This window comes from Phlebotomus papatasi, chromosome 2, assembly GCF_024763615.1.
Source record: "Phlebotomus papatasi isolate M1 chromosome 2, Ppap_2.1, whole genome shotgun sequence".
NCBI classification, from domain to species: Eukaryota; Metazoa; Arthropoda; class Insecta; order Diptera; family Psychodidae; genus Phlebotomus; species Phlebotomus papatasi.
In genome coordinates this window covers 105,788,526-105,808,749 of record NC_077223.1, presented here as the reverse complement: position 1 = coordinate 105,808,749, position 20,224 = coordinate 105,788,526, and the positions used below count along the sequence as shown (strand labels likewise).

The following is a 20,224-nucleotide window of genomic DNA, read 5'->3' as shown; positions in this document are numbered from 1 at the left end:
AAAAATTCGTCATTTTTGAGCTTAAAAATTTACTATATAGCAAATAGCTGCAGACTTCCAAAAATATCCTAGATTCCTTCAACCTTCTACTTTGCAATTACGTACAAACATAAGGAAAAAATAACTTTAGGTGGTCAGGAAAAATTATTTACTTAATGGTACACCGGTGTTCCAATTGTCCTTAAAGGGTTAAGAGATGTATTTGACAGGGGCTCTCCGCACCCCCTTAATAGGTAATTTTTTTCTTTTCAAAAATTCATGTATTAATCGGTAGGAAACTAATCCCAAAATATGAACATTCTATCTTAGGTATTTCTGGTACATTGACTGAATGGGTAAAGAATGATTTTAGAGAAAATGAAGACGATAAATTGTTTACAATTGATAATTGTTCACTTACTCTAATAAATATACGAACAAATGAAAAAGTAAATCCGTGATACGTAAATCACTTACGGATAAGGGAAGAGCATCCCGGATCGGAACCGTTTTCGAAATAAACCAAAAAATATGGTTTTGTAGAGGAAAGAGCGGTTTGGGGAGAAAAGGAAAAAAGACAATCTTAGATAATGTTGAGTTATGGGGGGTCGTCGAAAAGCGAAAGTCGAGATAGGAGAAAATTCCTGCCTCCACCCAGGCTTAAAGTGAGGGTCTTTCGCTGATTAGGGGATTTCTCTACCAACTGAGCTATGGGGGCACTGGTTCTTTGCCACTGATCTGAACCAATTGCCATCTGCACTTCAAATTGCTTTAACTCACTACGAGTCAGCAGCCCATGTTTTCACCCCACCCCAGCTGCAGACGTAGTCACAAACAATAAAGATACGATTAGCATAATAAACACTTTTGGTGCCAACATAATTGAATTTTAGTGTTCAATTGTTTTTGTTTATCCACTGAGATTGGAGGATTTTCTGAGCTATACCGTACACTTCGAAAAATTTTAAACACCCCAAATACGGGCAAATTTTTGAAGAAAAATGATTTTTTTGACGTTGTAATTCAGGACATCCCCTTAAGGAGAAGACGAGAAACTCTATTAAATACACTTTTAAACGGTTATTGATTTCAAATCTCTGACGAAACCTTCACAAACACCATTTACAGTAGACTCTGTCAAATTCGGGCATATGGGACCGAAATTTCAGCCGAATTAGACAGAAATTCGGGCGACAAAGTTTTTGAAATGCAGCGATTTTTTATTCATGTGCATATAGATATTGAGTTTACACACTCATATATAACGTAAATTGCATGAAAATCCCTCAATAATGCAAAATCACATCAAAACTAAGACAAACCATGCCAAATTTGAGCATATTTGATTCATTTGATAATCATAATCAAACTTGAAAAATGACAACAAACTTTTTTCAAATGTAACCGCTGCCCGAATTAAAAAGTAGCCCGATCTTAAAAGAGCCGAATTTGCGAGAGTCTACTGTACCATTTACCCGGATCGCCGATATCCGGATGACAGCTGTCAAACACTCAATAAATTTTAAAAAAATCACCTTTCATACACCCTTACACTGGTCATTTCCACCTTCAATCACCCGGACATTGGAAAGCTGAGTGTATTTGTTTAGTGCAACTATCTAAGAAAATACCTTGTTACATAGAATTCAAATCAGGAAATAGAATGTAGGAAAATATTATCAAAATAGACGCGATGGCCAACATTCTTTGCGTAACTTCGTGCAGAAATTTTGACTAACTTTCCGTAAAGTGATAAAGAGCAATAAAATGTATTTCTACCTCATTTGAGCACATAATTGAAGAATTACAGAATAACTGATAAGCCTTTCACAGGAAAGGAAAAAAAAAATACGTAAAGTACGTTGCATCACTCAGAGCAATAGTGGGCCATTTAAAAAAATCTAATATTTTGCCTATTTCACTGTTTTTTTCAGTGTAACTTGTAACATGTTGCTCAATTTGGTTAAAATCTGTTTCATATTTCTGGTAAAAATTTCAAGGTGGTATGATTACTCCATTTTTCTTTGACGTACACCGCATCTGTCATGCACAATATTCACCATTTTCACCACTATTCGGACTTTACATGACATACTCACCATTCCGGAAATTTTGGCGGGATATTTGAAAATCTTGCCGCTAATCCATGCTCCTTCGTATTTTATGATTTCTGCAAAGAAAATTTTAAGTTTATCAAAAAGAAAAAAAAACAATGCAGTCAATTATTTTACTAAACACGAAAAAGAAAGAAATGGATAAGGAAATTGAAAAGAATTTTGTAGATTTCATGGATATTAATCCACATTTAGAGGTCTTTCCCTCATCTCCATGGTGATGGAAATTCGTTTACAAACAAAAAATATTGAAAGATCTCCCTAATTGGGAATTTGTGTTAAGATTTTTTCAAAATAGTTTTGATTGTGTATTTTTTAAATTTCGTAATGCACATTTGAAAATGAGGCGTCAATTTTCAGCAGGAAGACCTTCTTCCAGTAGACCGTAAGTCCAATATATACCGCTTTTTGTCATTCCTTGAAACTTCCGGAGAAGTTTTTCCAGGTATCACCAATGTGAACTATCACCCTATGATAAGAACTATAGAGGATGCATAAAGTCTGACCAGAGAGATCTTATATTTGAGCATCAACGTGTGGCTAAAATGTCCAGGAGAGATCTTGAGGACAACTATATCTCTATCTGTGATGAACATTTTACATTGAAACGAGAAAATCATGCCAATCAGGAAAAGATTAAGAGGCTCATCACAAAACTCCTGAGAATCACTTCTTTTGACATCAAAAGCACGTCTAATCGCAGTCGAGAGACTTTGTCTGTAGAGGAACGTGTTCAGCTGAAGATTTTTGATCTGGAAATGCAGAATTCTCAGCTGAGAGAAAAATTGGGAGCTATTTGTAAAAAATACGGTATACCACTGGCCTCCACAAGACCATCTTCCGAGATGAGAGATCGCTTTGGATTAGCCTTTGATCGACGAAATTCTGGGAGTCGGCTTACATTAGACGACCTTGCACCATCTCCAAAAGAGGATGGCAACAAGGTAGTTGATGCAGAACAAAGAGCTCCAGAGCAGGAAGAACTACTAAAAGAGTACAAGGATCGAGTAGAAGAGTTAACCAAAGAACTGGAAGCTCTCAAGGAGGAACTCAAAGATGAACACAAGAAGAATAAGGAACTGTTCAACCAAGTCTCAGAGCTACGATTGCGGAAGCATATTGCAGAAAATGTTCAATTAATTCACATTAGAGAGAAATTAGATGAACTGAAGAAGGAATTTAAAAGTAAATCTGAGAAAATGGATGAGATCGTCAAACAAAGTACAATGGCTCTCAATGAGGAAAAGAAAAAGAATGGTCAGTATTTTGTCCTAAAACCTTATGTGTTCTAGGGTAAAGTGGTACAAGTTGGACAATCAATGGTACAATTTGGACAGGGCTTTTTGTCTTGATAAATTTAGGGTAAGTGAGGGATGGTTCGCACGCTTTTTGGAAGTCAATATTCAAGATTTTTTTCTGGCTGAACGGTAAAATGGACAATCAATTGCGCTGCACCACAAGAATCTGTGGTCTTTTAACTTTCTATGCGTGCCTCATTCACTGCCGTAAAATCTGTTCTTTTTCCTGGACAGGAAAATGAAAAAAGTATGATGATTTGTGCGAACCTTGCCTGTGGAGGCAAGATTCGCACGATGGGTTGTTAAGGTTCGTCATCGCATTTTTTCCTAGAATAACTCTTGCTGACAATTAAAAATTATTTACCGATTATTAGATTCAAGTTCCACGAATCCACGGAAACCATTATTTCACTAAAAGAAGGTATCTAAAACAGTTTTCTTCTAATTTTTCTGAAGCACTGTTTTCTAGCAAATTTATGTCGAAAAATCGACTGAAATGTGAAAATTTCAAATGTGACAACCCTAAAAATTTATCAGCTGTCTTTTCTTCATCTTCCTTTTCCTTTGTTTTCCTCTTTGAGGTTATGTTGTGATTTTAAAGTGCTGGAGTTACCTGATGAGTTGGCGAACCATAACACTTTCAGCAGTTGAACCAATACGCAGTGTAGTATTAAGGATTTTTTCGCCACTCGGAAAATAATTTTCCTCCGATGCAAAAAATATTACGTAAATATCAACCCAGATTAACCCTTCATCTATTGGTGTAAGTGATTATTTCTGAAAATCAATTTAACTGTGAGAAATTACACGAAATGTGACTCATCAAAATTTCCCATTTTAGGTCATTTTTGCATTTGTGATTCTAGAACCTAGGAAAGAAGGGCTAGGTTGCCTATTTTTGCAGTGAAGATGAGGTTTATGATTATCTATTTAATGCCTAAGAAATGAGGACCTAGCACTTTTCAAACAAAGAGAAAACTCGGATTGTTCGAAGGCTCGCACGTGCGAAGCATCCCTCACTTCCCCTAGTACTTCATTTTTATTTGTATATTTTTAATGCTTTAGTTTTATAATTTGGTTCCTTGTGCTTAAAAACAAGTTTTGTACTGTATTTATCAAGAAAAAAGCCATGTCCAACTTGTACCAGCGAATTGTCCAACTTATAACACTAATTCCAAATTATATCACTTTACCCTACTGTTTTCCAGGTGAACTTCAGAAAAATCTGTTCGAACAAACGGAGAAATGCGAACGAATTGCCAAGCAAATACGTGAATTGGAACAATCTAAGCGTCTTGTGGAAGAACTCCGGGAGCAACTAACAGAAGCAGAATCAGAAAAGCAATCCCTGAAAACCCAACAAGAACGATTTTCAATGCTCCTGAAGGAGACATCATCCAAAAGCGATAAGTTTCATGCCCTTCAGACAAAGAACGACTCCCTTCAGATGAATCTGGACGAAGCAAAATCCAGCGTAATAGCCCTTCTGCATTCAAAATCCGAATTGGTTGAGAAGATAGTCACCTTACAGAACGATTACGATAGGATTTCCGTGGAATTGGAAGGCTTCCGGAGTCGGGCTCAATTTCTCAGCGATGAGAATGAACTTCTTAATGAGAAACTCCACAAGATCACCATCAGAAGCGGGCCAGAGGCTGTGGACGTGACCAAAGAGGTGAAATGCACTTGACTCTCCCAGATCTCTTTTTTGTTTAATTCCCATTCTATTTTCATCTCCCACCAGATAATGGCGCCAAAAGTGTGTGAAAGCGGAGCAAAAATGTGCACATCCATCACGAGCCTCACGAGCGATGGATCGAGGTTTGTGTGTGAGATTTTTTCCGTTTTATAAGGTGGAAATCCTATCCCTGTTTTTCTTTCTTCGAAGGTCAGACACCTCAGTTTCCCTAATTTCGGATACCTTCCTAATTAGTTCACTGGACATTGGAGTGGGAAGAGGAAACTATGATAGTTTGGAGAGTCGAAACCGGTTGGATGTACTCGAAAGAGCAGCGTTCTATCAGCCCTATGCCTTACCATCTCCAGAAAGTACAAATGAGAATCTAACATTCCATCCAAAGTAACAAATAATCTAGAATGTTACTGCAGATACTGAAATAAATTTTGTGTAGAATCCTTCAATCAAAATGATCAATTAATTTTGATAGAAGTTAACCTTGTTTAGTTATCAACATCGTACAGGAGTCCTTTAACACGCACAAATAGTTTGCAAAATCGATAATATTGGCTTTGGGAAAATTGAAGTATGTATCCTTTGCGTTCTTTTGGGGACGAGAGTACCCATGAGTTTTCCAATTTCCCAGAGGAGGAAAAAATTCTTTCTCTGTAAAAGTATCATATTTGACCACTAAGACTTACAATAAAGTGAGTTTTACTGAAATTCGTTCGCTGGATATGTTGTGGTCTGGAAAGAGTTAACTCTTTCCTTAAGACCTTCCTGACCTATTAAAATAATATATGAATTTTTCTATCAATTATCCGGATCTGAGACCGATTTTTCCTCATCCAAACGTTTTTATTCAGAAAATTTATTCACATCCAAAAATAACTCGCTTACAACATTCCTCTTAAATCTTCTTCTTTTTTCCCCAATTGTCATTAAAGAAAATTTCCATTCTAAAGCGCCATCTTTGTTCAATTCATTAACCGTTTATGCTCAACCAAAGTCTCGATTAATTGAATTAACAAAGACTAAGTGAAATATTCAAAGTTCCATTTGCTCTTTAAGAATTTTAATTGGTAGTTGTCCTTCTCTATAGAACTTTAGAAAATTTATGAAATAATAAAAGAAAACCGTAAGTGGATTCTTTTTACAGTTCTGTCTCCAGAAACGGTGAAGGTCGGATCGTCATACTAAAATAAAAAGATTTATTGAAAATTATTCGTCTTTTATTAATTATCTTTTGCAAAATGTATTGCATCTGTGGTACAAAGCAATCCCACATAATTCCAATAGTGCAACTGTGTGGGATTGTATTTTATCACAACATACTATATTGGAATTGATATATTAGATTCTATTTTTGTGAATTCTATTATAAAAAATCAATCCCAATGCAGTATCTTAGTAAGAATGCCAAGAATGCAAAGCCAAAAGTGATTCAAATGATTTGAAAAGCATCCCAGTAATCTTAAAAAGATTTAAAGGAATTAAAAATTAAATGTTTACAAGTAAAATGAAAGAACGGAGCTCAGATTTCTTTTATTAATCCAATTTCTCTTCTTTGACTAATGGAAGAGGTCATAATTTTGGACAGTTTCTAAATTTGGACACTTTGACGGTAAAATTAGACACTAAGAATAAATTGATTGACTTGGCAAGATAGGTTCATGAAATGGAGAACAATGGGCATACTATTGAGGCGGATTAGCTGTCCAAAATTACAAGTAAAGTGTCCAAATTTACAACCAAGGTGTCCAAAATTAGACTCAAATTCACATCTACATATCAATACATTTATAAACGTATTAAGACTAATTTTAGTAAAAACAAAGACGGTAAATAGCTTGCTAAGTTTCTGAACAACCCTTTTGAAAAGAGAGTAACAAAAAAATAATTAGTATTGAAAATATCACACTCAAAACTTCTAGACATTGATGCTTATAAGCAGCCTGTCCAAAATTTTGAACTTTTCTCCTATTGCTCTTGGAATTTGTTGATATAATACCAGTTTGAAATTTTCATGGTGATTATTATATTGAAATTATGGTCAGTGTAAATTTCTAAAAGTCGGACAGCTCTGAAAGTCGAATTACGAAAAAAGGCTTAAGAACATAAATACATTATAAAGTTGAGCTGTGCCTTAAGTGTCCATTACATCATTCCAAATTTGACCATACGTAAAACAGTATGAACATTTTAATAAAAAAATTTAAAAGTTTAAATTAAAGTTTTATTAATCAAAGTTATTGAGAAAACAGAACCTACGGTGTTTGTTCATCGAGAGTGCAAATACGTTGATTTTGTAAGAAGAACGCCAAATACGTATAAATAAGTAATGTTTCGGTTAAGATGGCGCTACTATAGTGCTCATTCGGAGACAAAAATTTGCAAAAGGAGGCAATAATTTGCAGAAATTTGTCAAACTGCATATATTTGCGTCCAATTGCAAAGTTTTTGTCTAATTCGAAATTGATCTCTAAAATCAATGAATTTTCGAATCCTTTACTGCACAATAAAAAAAATAACACTAATATAGTGTGTAATCTTTCACACCACTATTATAGTGTTAAATTTGGAAAAAATGTATAATTTAAAATCATTTAATTTAAAGTTGTTGAATTTGGAGTTGTTAAATTTAAAAATTCTTGAATTTTTGTATGTAAACTCAAAAATTGTTGAATTTTCATTACATTTAGTTTATATTTTAGTTTTTTTTTTGCCTTTTTAGACATTTGTAATGTTTTTCCCTGTACTCGGGATCCTCTCTAAAGGCGTCTACACATTGGGAGCAATTTTCGTCAAAAAATGCGTTTTTGACAGAAATTTGACGTTTCCCCCTACAACGCTGCAGGGAATTTCCTTCAAAAAAGCAATTTTTGACAAAAATTGCTCCCAATGTGTAGAGGCCATAATGCGAGATAATTACATTTGATGCTCGGATATTCACGATATACTTATTATGCATATAAATATTTGATGTTCTATAAGACTTGCCGAATGAAAAGCATTTCGACTGAAGTATAAGTCTTAAACGGAAATTCAACAATTTTTACACAACTTTTGTTTAAAAATTCAATAACTTTTATCTGAAAATTCAACAACTTTTGTTTAAAAATTCAACAACTTTTGTTTAAAAATTCGACAACTTTTGTTTAAAAATTCAACAACTTTGGTTAAAATACACAAGGCTTCACACTATAATAATGTGAAAAATTATGATTAAACTATAATAGTATTAATTTTTGATTATGTGACAAAAAATACCATAAAGTTGTGTATTTTTTCACACTATAATAATATGAAAAACTATAATCATACTTAGTCATACTTAGTAAAACTATAATCATAATCATAGTGGCAATTTTTAGAATTTTTCAACAGTTTTAAACTCCAAAACATTGTTGAAATTTTTTATGACTATAATAGTGAGAAATTTTACACAGATCGCAATTAAATTTTCACATTTAGATTTTCACAAGATTATAGTGTTAAAATTTTACACATTTTCAAATTAAACAACGTCGTTGAAAATTTTTCAACTATAATAGTGGTAATTTTCAATCACGTGACAATAAATTACTAAATTATTGTGAATTTTTTAAACATTTTTAAATTAAACAACAAAAATGGTCGATTTTGCACTATTATAGTAGTAAAATTTTACATATTTTTTTACCGTGTGTCAGCATATTTCTCTTAACATAAATAAAATAATCCAGAAAAGTACCGCTATCACTTAAATTCAATCATCTTTAACTAAACAAAATTAATTTTTAAATATTATGATGTTGATTTAAAATTTCGTTAAATTCACGATATTTGACCACTTTTTGAGAATTTTCTCTCTTTTCCTCAAAGAGAAAGAGCGTGAGATCAAGATCACGAGAGAATTCAGATGTAATGCTAAGATCTCAAATTTTCTTGTTCATCAGTCTCTTATCGAACGTGCACTCATCAAGCGACTTGTTCAGTGCAAAATAATCTCAACGATTACCATCGAAGAAGTTAAGATTCCTCTAAGAATATTTTTAGCCTGTCAAGTAAATATCACGAAACCGCACACTTCTCCTAGCAATAAGTTTTTACATTGAGCATTAATTACAATTACATGGCAAGTTATTTAAAAAAAAATGTGATTAGTACAAAATCTATCGAAAAACATTGAACACATTCTGACCTACACATTCGCCCAGGAATGTTGTTGAGGTGATGGCTGAGTAATTCCCCAGGAACTTCTTATATCCTCCTACGAAATTGTGTGAAAACATACAGATTTTTTTCTTTAGTGTCTATCGCGTGTCGAGAAGTGCGAATGTATCTAAAAATACGCAAATTTTTTCCTCACTTTATACATTTTTTTTTATTAATCCTAATCATCAATTTTCCCTGATTTCCTGGCAACTCAGAGCATTTAAAAGGCCATGGTTTGAGAAAACCTATTTAAGCAATTTTATGGTGATGAACGGAATATTTAAGCAAAGTGCATACAATAATTGTACAGAGATAAACCGCGAAAGAGGAATAATTACTAAAATTATTTAAAAAAAAATACATTTATGGTGATGTGAAATAATGATAAATTTTCGCAAATTGCCTAAAGAGCATCAATTTTAATTAAATCTCATGCCTCATGGCTCTTACTGCCATAATGACCGCAGAAGAAATGCACAATACAGTGATAAAAGTCAGTGATAAACCTCGATAAGCTCTCAGTACACGTGATTCTTTAAATATCTACAATGCCTAGAATATATACAGAATAAAAAAAAAATTATAATAAGCTAATTTTTTGAAATAGGGTAATGGCTCATAATGTTGGACAGTCTGCTTATAATCATCGATGTTCCAAGTTTGAAGTGCGATATTTTCAATACTAATTGACTTTTCTTGTTACTCTCTTTTTAGAAGGGTTGTTCAGAAACTTAGCAAGCTATTTATCGTCTTATTTTTACTAAAATTAGTTTTAATACGTTTAAAAATGAATTGATATGTAGAAGTGAATTTGGCTCTTATTTTGGACAACTTGGTTATTAATTTGGACAACTTGGCTGTAAATTTGGACATTTAGATCCTGTTAAATTAATTGTTTTCAGCCGTAAAAAAATTATTTAACCGGTATGCCAGACAACAAAAACGGTTTTAGACTTGCTCCATAGTTTGTGAATGTTAATTACGTTGGATGTTTGGACTGGCGTGGTTAATGTATGATTGAAGATTTTCCGATGATCGCCAGTTTGAATGAAGTCATCTGAAGATTAAAACACTTTTTTAAACTTCCCCAAGATCAAGAAACATAGTTTAGTCGAGTGAGTAGATTTGAATATGTCCAACGAAAAAACGAACTTGTACAAGAATAATTTTTAAAATGAATAAAAAATATCCTTATAGCCACTGAAGAAGGTCCATATCCGGACCGAAAGCTCTGGGGAAGATTAAAAAAAAATGGTGAAGATTATAAAAGTGTTTTAAATCTTGAGGTGACTTCATTCCTACTGGCGATCACCGGAAAATCTTCAATCATACGTTAATTACGTTCTTATGAAAGAAAAAAATATGAATTATTGAAATCTATTAAACAGAATGGAACGCTATTTAATTACTGATTTATTTATATCTTATTTAACTGTTCTTACGAACAGTAAACTCTACTGTTCTTAGGAATAGTAAATTTTACTGCTGACGGGAACAGAAAATTTTGTTTTTAGCATGAACTATAAAAATTTATTGATAGCAGAGCAGTTCCAAAACTTTATTAAATTCGAGTACATTGTTTTTAATTGATGATTCGTTTGTTATTTATTTCGTTGTTATTAGGATCAGTTATTCGAGGAAACAGTAAAAATTTACTGAATGCAGAAAATAAGAAGTTTTAAAGCTTTATATTAAATTTGCATGGAATATACTTTGATTACTCATTTATTTTCTATTTATTTTACTGTTCTTAGGAACAGTTAAAAAATTCCCGATCAGAGAAAAGTATTATTAAAAATATCAAATTCGAGTAGAATGTGCTTTGCTTACTGATTTATGTCTTATTAATTTTACTGTTTACGGGAACGGAAAATTTTACTGTTCACAGGAACAGTAAATTTAACTATTTTTGGGAACAGTACATTTCACTGCTCACGGAAATTTTACTTATTTTACTGTTCTTATAAACAAAGAATTTTGTTGTTCTTAGGAACAGTAAATTTCACTGTTCTCAGGAATAGTAAATTTTACTGAGAAACAGTGGATTTTACTATTCGAGGAAACTGTAAAAATTTGCTGATTGCAGAGAATAAGAAGTTTTAAAGCTTTATATTAAATTCGCATGGAATGTACTTTGATTACTCATTTATTTTCTATATATTTTACTGTTCTTAGGAACTGTTAAAAGATTCCTGATCAGAGAAAAGTATTTTTGAAAATTTATATTAAATTCGAGTAGAATGTGCTTTTGTTACTGATTTATTTGTAATTTTTTTTATTTTGCTGTTCTTATCAACAGTAAATTTTACTGTTCTTAGGAACAGTACATTTCACTGCTTATGGAAATAGTAAAATCTTGCTTTTCACATGACGAGTAAAAACTTAATGCTCGTTGAAAAGTTGTTTTTATACGCAGAAACGGTACATTTTACTGTTTACAGATACTGTGAAAATCTGCAGTAAAAATTTGAAAGAAAAAGTAATTTCCTAAGACAAAAATTCGACTACAAAACTTTTTAATTCAGCATATTGGTGAATTATGTCAAAATTCTCATGATAAATTTTTTTTACGAGGTAATTTATACAGTAAAGTGTTAATAAAATTATTTATTAAAATGTTAAGATTTGAAATACCCGTCCCTGAAAGATAAATTTTCATGGTATTCAAATAAATTGTTAAACAAATTGCCAATTGCCACTAAAACTAAATAATGAAGCATTCAGAATGAAAGCACAATTCATCGAAAGGGATCTAAAATTAAATTTCTGGTGTTTTGGTTTGAAAATCTTCAATTTTTCCGTGTATAGTATCTCCTTCCGCGAAATAGAATCCCATATTAAAACATCTAATAATTGTGTCTAGCATATGATTAACAAAAACGACAAAAGGAAAGACATAACTTATCATGTCTTTAAGATAATCCCCTTGCGCACATGATTTTTCAAAGTGTCCCATTCGTAAAGTGCAAAAAGAAAATGTTTTTAATATTAGAGGGAGAGTATATCGTTTAGTTTAGTAGTTAGCTATATGCACATTATGTATACTTACTATTAATAGATTTTGGCAACAACAAGAAGTTTTCCCAAACCAGGATCGGCGCAGAAAATAATGCTTGATTTTCCCTTTCATTTCCCTATCCCTACAAATTATCCATTTACTCACTTAGCTTTCGGAGATTATAGAGCAAGATCAAGGAAAGATAACCAGAAATACAAAAATTGCACAGGAAAAGACGTGCTAAATTCAAAAAAAAAGTTTGATGATAAATATTCCTGCCCTGGTGTAAATCTTCAGTCTCTTCTGCTGAATCAATCTACCATTTCGATTTTATCTATTGCAACTAAATTGATTAGGGCAGCTTGAAAAATAAGGTATCTTTCATGAAAATTACGTTAATATTATATTAAAAATTATATATAAAATCTATTGAAATAGACAAAGCCACTTAAATTGGAAGGGTAGTTTTAAGGGGGCACTTAATGGATCAAAGGGTAGAATACTCGCTCTATGATGCAACTGTCCTATGTGGAATTCTTCTGGCTAAAGTGATCGAGTTACATCAATAAAAAATAATGCTGGTACAACATTCCATGAAGGAGCAAGGCCTTCCCGCAAGGGGATTTCTAGACATGCATTATTATTTTTTTCTTGTACGGGATGAAGTTGTCAGTCCCATGCCTGTGGAATCAAGTGCAGTGATGCTCACTGGATGCAATCCGAATACCTTTAACGCCAGAAAAATTCCTGGTGACCTAAAGGGGATTCGAACCCGGGACACTTGCATCATAGAGCGAGTGCTCTACCACTTGACCCATTGAGTACCCTGCATCAATTATGCTACACTTAATTTCCCGTTTATGGATATTGTGCCAGCATTATTATAATCAAGGGGGAGATATTAGCTTGAAAGTGGTGTACATTAAAGTGGAAGTACTGCGGAAGTGGAAGTCCCAAAAATGAAATGATTTATGCGCTTTTCATTTAATTACAGCAGAAAAAGTACTTGTGAGCATATAGCGCAATTAAAGATTTCCTGAGGGTTAAATTAATGTTGTTTTTTATTGCAATTAACTTAAATTCCTCATCAAAATTATTATTAAAAAATTCAAATATCGTTCAACTAACGCCCACTGTTCCAATGGAAGAAACTTAATTAAATGCCTTACAAATATTTAAATTTCAAATTTAATTTGCAATTGGAATAGTGTAGTAGTGGTCGATTCTTTCGGATGGTTTAGCTGGTTTAGCTATTGTAAACTATCAGAAATAACTATTGGATGATTACATAAGTTCGTAGGCCACCCAAGGCAAATTTCAAAACTTAATTTTTTCAAAAATATAATTAGTATAACCAAGAGTATAGTCTCAATTGATCCTAATCTAACATTTGTCCCCCAAAGATATATCAATTCCATTTTATTTAAGGAAAATATCCGTTTTTTTTTTAATATTTCGAAAGGTGGTTTTTGAGAGCTTTTGGGAAGTTTACAGTTCTTGTCTTCTATGATTATTTCATCGAGTTTAGGTAGCTTAAATTAAACAATTACCCTGAAATCTCATTAAATTTGCAACATCACCATCGTGAGATGAAGATCAGTTTTTCCAATAGGCTTGACTATTTTTTTCAGGACCTTTTCGACTGTATGCTGTTTTATTGGATCAATTTTCCATAATTTGTTTCCAATCGATCCAAAACAAAACTATTTGTCGTAACAAACGAGGAGAAAAATGGCCACATTCGTTCGGTTCACCTTAAGCATTTCAGTCAAGCAAAATGTGGAACTCATATCGTCGGTTCCGAAGAAGACTATTGTAAGTCTACTTACAATAGTATAAAAAGATGGTATCATTGAATGCAGAAACCTTAGATCTATATCCCCACAAAATTTTATGTTGATTAAGATATTCCTGCAAAAGTTACAAGAAAAAAACTTAAAATCAGCGTGCCCAATTATTGAGTTTTTTTGCCCACAATTTTGCTATAATTAATTTAAAAGTAGTGTTAACTAGAAGATATTCAATGCGTAAGTATGATAAAATAGTTTCAAAAGCTGAAAGTATACTAATTGCAGTGAAATTAATGAATATTAATTTTAGCTGTCAAACTTTAAACCTCTTTCCTGTAAAGTTTACATTTTGGACTTACAATAATCTTCTTCGGAACCGACGATATACCGATCGTGGAAACGTATCCAATATTTTGGAAATGACGAAATACAGTCGAATTATTGTTTTCCAACATCTTAACAATCTTTTCAAATATTATGCATAAATTTTCTTCTAATAGGATACTCACATATCGTTATCAATGTTAGAGGTCGTTTAAAATGGCGTTGATCTTTCGAAGGGTAAATCTCTATTTCGAAATTTACTAAGATACCTTTTAATCATTCTAAAAGGAAGAACATGATCTAAATATAGAGAGATTTTGTATAGAGGACATACTGTCCTATTTTCTTCTAAATAAATTGAATTGAAATTAAATGATCTCCCAAAATGCTTTTTCGTGCAAGTTCATCACTTCTTATCGTAAATGGCCACTTACGTTCCTTTAATAGACAAGGCCTCCTGCACAACACCTCGCGATTCCACACGATCCAACTTGGATCAACCATCCGAGAGAAACTATTTAAATTGAGATTCTATTTTCAGTTAAATTAAAATGCAATTGCGATATTGAATAAAGTCAATAATAATAATCCAGCTGTTGAAGAAAATTCACATTAGATTTTAGTCGTTTCTTTTAAATTCAAAAGCCGGAAGTGTCTGGAAGTGCAGAAGTGCTGGAAATCACCTATGGCACTTCAGGATGTGAGGAAGTCTTTGACTTTTTTCATAAAAAAATTAAGAAGTGCTGGAAGTGGTGTACACGATTTCTCGACTAATATCTTCCCCTTGATTATAATTATTAACTATAATAAGTTTTATGGATTACGTTTGAACTAAATCGAATTATCCGATTTTACCCAATGTCGTATAGATTGTTATAAAAAAAAATTGAAAAATAAATAAAGTAGGGTCGGAGGAACGTCTGTTCGACAGGGAGCCCCGGACACTTTTGTCAAAATGTTGAAAATTATTTAATGTATCTAGTAAAATATAAGTAATATGACGTTTTTTTCTATAATATACCTTTTACTATAAACATAGATGTTCAAATTTCATATCCCAAATAGTACAGGGTAGGGTGTCAATAGGTGTTGACACGAGTTCTTAAAGTGTCAATAGACGTTCCTTTCACCCTAAATGAATTATTAAAATGTCACTATATTACTAAATATAATAGTTATTTATTGAATTGAATTGGATTTATTTTTTTCTCATTTTACGAGGACATTCCCAGAAGTCCTTGACCTCAAATATAAATGGCGCTTGTAGGTTGGGACCTACACTGATCCGGTACCTGATCCGGTACCTGTTTTTGAAAGGTCTTAAGACACCCAATATTAAAGCCGACCTGGATTCTACTTTAGGGAAGACTGGTTCTTCGATTTCCACTGTAAAATTTTGGGTAGCAGAGTGTAAAGTCTAAAATAGACACAGGCTGATCCTCGAGAATATTTAGCCTGTAAAATTTAGTAGTAAAGATTTATTCCAAACTGTCATACACTGAGGACTTAAGATCATAAATTAGAGGTCCTTTGCATAAATTTCCCTTACCTAATCCTTTACTGCTAAATTTTATAAGCTAAGTATTCTCGAGAATCAGCCTGAGTCTATTTGGGCCCTAAGCGTGGTCGAAAAAGCTTGAATTATGGTCAATGCACTGGTCGCCTTAAAGGGGCGTCCTCCGAGTGATCGTATTATTTTTTTATTTATTTATTTATTTTGAACACTCGAGCCCAATGCGCCCCATACCACTAAACCCACAGCCCGCCCATACCCTGACGCTGGTACTCAAGCGGCGGCCGCCGCCGTCTTAACAACAGCCTCCACGAGTAAACGGCGGAAACCCCGCTTCAGGCTGAATTACATACATACATAAATTACAAATCATTAATTTATATCTTAAACTAAAGCAGTTTAGTGGGTAGCGTGAGGAGCAAAGGGACGAGGTAAGAGGCAACTGGAAAACCAAAGGATTTTCGTGTCGTTGCCAATGAAATTGCAAACGAACCCAGAGGAAAGAAGTAGAAAAAAAAATTCAAGATCACAACCAACACCATATATAAGAATAGAATAGAGATAGAATAGAATCAGAACAGAAAAATTAGTTTATAAAGAAAAGACATATTAATTAAAAAAAAAAAAAAACCAAAACCAGAGAAGCCAAGGAAAGTCAGCCCAAACTCAGAAATACCCAAACAGAACTCAGGAAGTCGGAGCAGAGAATCACCAATATATCGGAAGAAAAAGCTGGTGAGATGTCGAGTAGGCTCAGAAGGTGTCACAAAAATACAAAATACTAGGCTTTTCGTCTAAAGGTGTCTACACATTGGGAGCAATTTTCGTCAAAAATTGCGTTTTTGACAGAAAATTGACGTTTCTCCCTACAACGCTGCAGGGAATTTCCTTCAAAAAAGCAATTTTTGACAAAAAATTCTCCCAATGTGTAGAGGCCATAAGAAAGGACTAATGAACTAAGTCAACATCTCTTACCGTTTGGCCTCTAGACCGGTAATGGACAGTGTGAAAATTTCATGACAAATTGCCAATATTGCGGCCCAATCTGAGACGCCATGCAATGAGTGCCTTGTGGGAATATGTGTGATTTACATTTATTTGCTTTAAATCTCTTTTAAATGTATAATAGGTGGCCATTAGAAGGCGCATCTTTCTCTCGTATTTGCACATTTTCCTACTCACTCACTGTCATCACGTTCTAACCACGAGAGTACACCAATTATTTCGTATACTATTCAGTTTCTTTCGAGCTCTTGATCAAATCGCCAGTCTTAGGAAAGTTCCTCGAGAAACTCTTAAACCGTTTTGCTCACTTTTCTTCCTGACCTTTTTCTAACTCTTCAAATTTGTTCATTTTTAATTTTTCTAAAAAAATATTTTAGTGATTTATCATCAAAAATGAATTGATTGGAGTATTTAGAGATAGTGTTGGGAAAAGAAATTTCCCTGAAGATCGCTAAATGTGGATAAAGTGTGCAAAATTCATAAAGAATTTGTGAGAAACGGCAATTTCAGTGGATTATTCGTTGAAATCTTGTGTTATTCAAAGGAAAATTGTGGAAAAAAGTGATTTTTTCATCGAAAAAACTATTATATAAAAGTGTTCTTCGTACAACCAATTGAGAATATTCATTATCGTATCTCAATAAAATCAATCCCAATTGGCTCCTCTTGCAAATCGTCAATGTTCTTGCAGATCAATTTTTAGAATATAGAGCATGGCATTTTAGTATTGTGTGTGATTGGTTGATACAACTCAATTGTCTATCACCAACCGAACACAATTTCGGTTCAGGAAAATTTTACTCTTATTTCTTTTCGAACACTCTCAGAAGACACTGTCTCAGTTGTTTCAATTAGAAATCACACTTAATTTACACTCTGTCTCGTTTCATTGCACGTAATGAAAAAGATAATAAAAGACAATAGAGGTTGGGAAGACTTAAAAAAAAAACAAATAAAAAGACTAGCGAAGCGTCCTAACTTTGCGGAGTGCTCGAACTTAGTCACATTACGCATAATTTTCATTTTTGATGCTTCTAAAGATCCTGAGTAAATTAGATAAGGTTAGTGTTTTTTTAATAAATGAATCACACAAATACTTCCAAAAAGAACGTGAAATTCAAAGAATTTGATTACAAAGGTTCCAAATGTTCCAAATGGTTAAGAAGTACATTTTGCTTTGCCCGTTCGTTCTTACCATCTAGAAAATCAATGCAATGCCATATGCGTATAGGGTAATTCAGAGTCATTTCTAGTTACTTTTAATTCTTGACATGTACGATTTATTTTTCAAAGAATGTACATGAATTCATTCTTTGTCTTCAAGAATTTTAATAAATAGTGTAAATTTTGGAAAATGCCGTTTAAAGTGTTCAGAAACAAGAGAATTTGTTTGATAAGACTTTTGTTTTTTTTGTTTTTTGTATTATGGCCTCTACACATTGGGAGCAATTTTTGTCAAAAATTGCTTTTTTGAAGGAAATTCCCTGCAACGTTGTAGGGGGAAACGTCAAATTTCTGTCAAAAACGCAATTTTTGACGAAAATTGCTCCCAATGTGTAGACGCCTTTATGTTAAATTATTATATCTTTCAAAAACATTACATGCCATGATCGCCATTTTAATTTGACGTTTCTGTCTGCCATTTTGAATAACTCGTCGGTTGCGTCTATTTCTGACGTATTTGCATTTGTTTTGTATCTGTATTCGGTGCAAGCTACAATACAGACGTTCCCTCTTGCGTGAAATGCTGACACAAAAGAAATGCAGATACGACAGAGGTAGACGCAACCGACGAACAGTCAAAACCGAAAACTCATCCGATTGAACTGAAATTTTAGTATGTTGTAGCTGCTGTCAAGACCTTTCAGAATATGTATATAATTCGACCTAGGTCAAGCAATTGCTTAGATATGGGGTATTCAAGTTGAAACTTTTGAACCCTGATGAATACAGAACGACTGATGCTTCCTTTATGGAAGACGTCACAAAAAAACACAGCACCGATAGCGCTATCGTTAAAAAATAAGATCTAACGAACAAAGAAAAAGAAAAATGTCGTTCTTGCATGTAACAGCAAATTATTTATAGATCTGAAAAAATATAGTAAACCTTAACCAAGTAGAATACCCCGGTTGCTTAGGGTTCGTCTATGGAAACTTTTAGAATACTGTTGTGCTCCTTACCTTTCTGTTTTTTCCCTTCTCTTTTGGGAGTATCCTACAGCCGCAGGATGCTCTTTTTCTCAACCCTTGTTAGTGATCTTCTACATAAGATCAACATATAAATATTTTACTCATAGTTGCAATTGTATGTGTTGCTCACATGAATTATAGAGTTAGTGTTAAAAACCCTTGTTCAACCGCAAAATACGTAGAAATTGGTAAAAACAGCAACAATAACATATTCATGGAACTTTTTGAGGAGAAATACAGCTGATCTGCGAATCTATTTACATTCAGTCATCACAAAAAGAATTCCACAGTGAAAGAAACTTCGCAAAATGCTCGAACTTATAACTTGACGTCTTGATTTATGAATTACAACATATCTGAATAAGGAGATTTTAATTCGAAACCGCCATTTCAAAATAAGGGTTCTCCAGTGTTTTTTGAACAGTAAATAATAAAGATTGGGGAAATGTAATTTATTTCAAAATCTTAAACTTTGAGCTTTTGTATCTAGGTAAATACTTAACCTAATCATGAACACCGATACGTTCCGAAAAGGTCTTGACATCAGCTATAACATACTAAAATTTCAGCCCTATGGGATGAGTTTTAGGTTTTGACAGTTATACAAAATAACGGAGAGAAACGTCAAATCAAGATGGCGACTACCAGTTAGATAGTTACCATCAACCAATAGTTGTACCAATTTATCATCTTTATTTCATCGTAAATTTATAAATTAAAACCTATATCAAATGAATGGATTTTCGTTTTATCTCAAGTCAGGGGGGTGACATTAGCTCTGAAAAATGCGACCGGTTTCAGTGTAATTTTTTCCCTGTTTTCGTATACATTTCACGAGATATTTCCAACACTACGTAGGTTGCCAATTTAGGGTTTTCGGTTGCGTCTTCGTTATTAAAGTGGCTTTTATTTTGTATTATTATTTTTTGCTAATTCTTTCCACAATGACAGAAAACAGCTAATAAACTCAAAAGTTTTTCGGCTCGCTAGAAACATGGGAAACATAGAAAATGTCATGCCCCTGTGTCTCAAGTACAAGAAACCACTCAATAAGAATGTAACGTAGCTGCAATTCGCAGTCCGATTTGGCTCAGGTTTTGCATTACACTGATCTACTCTAAAATTTAAAGATATTT

General features: G+C 33.2%; 2 protein-coding genes across 2 annotated transcripts in view; both read left to right on the top strand.

Moving 5' to 3' along the window:
* The first annotated feature begins 2,434 nt into the window (after positions 1-2,434).
* On the top strand, positions 2,435-5,475 carry LOC129801112 (uncharacterized protein MCAP_0864-like). The gene is made up of 5 exons (XM_055845875.1): positions 2,435-2,478; positions 2,539-3,350; positions 4,600-5,066; positions 5,136-5,212; positions 5,280-5,475. The coding sequence occupies exons 1-5, from the start codon at positions 2,435-2,437 to the stop codon at positions 5,473-5,475; spliced, it is 1,596 nt and encodes a 531-aa protein (XP_055701850.1).
* Positions 5,476-17,057: 11,582 nt separating this feature from the next.
* LOC129800599 (obscurin-like) overlaps positions 17,058-20,224 on the top strand; it is a 90,369-nt gene continuing 87,202 nt past the window's right edge. The window contains exon 1 of the mRNA XM_055845096.1: positions 17,058-17,957. The gene's annotated coding sequence lies outside the window, so the exon portion shown is untranslated. The remainder of the gene's footprint in view (positions 17,958-20,224) is intronic.

Bases quoted from the DNA above. Each gene is read 5' to 3' on its own strand.
- LOC129801112 (XM_055845875.1), top strand. From the start codon at position 2,435: ATGAGGCGTCAATTTTCAGCAGGAAGACCTTCTTCCAGTAGACC. The intron at 2,479-2,538 runs GTAAGTCCAATA...AAGTTTTTCCAG, and splicing joins AGACCTTCTTCCAGTAGACC to GTATCACCAATGTGAACTAT. The intron at 5,213-5,279 runs GTTTGTGTGTGA...CTTTCTTCGAAG, and splicing joins CTCACGAGCGATGGATCGAG to GTCAGACACCTCAGTTTCCC.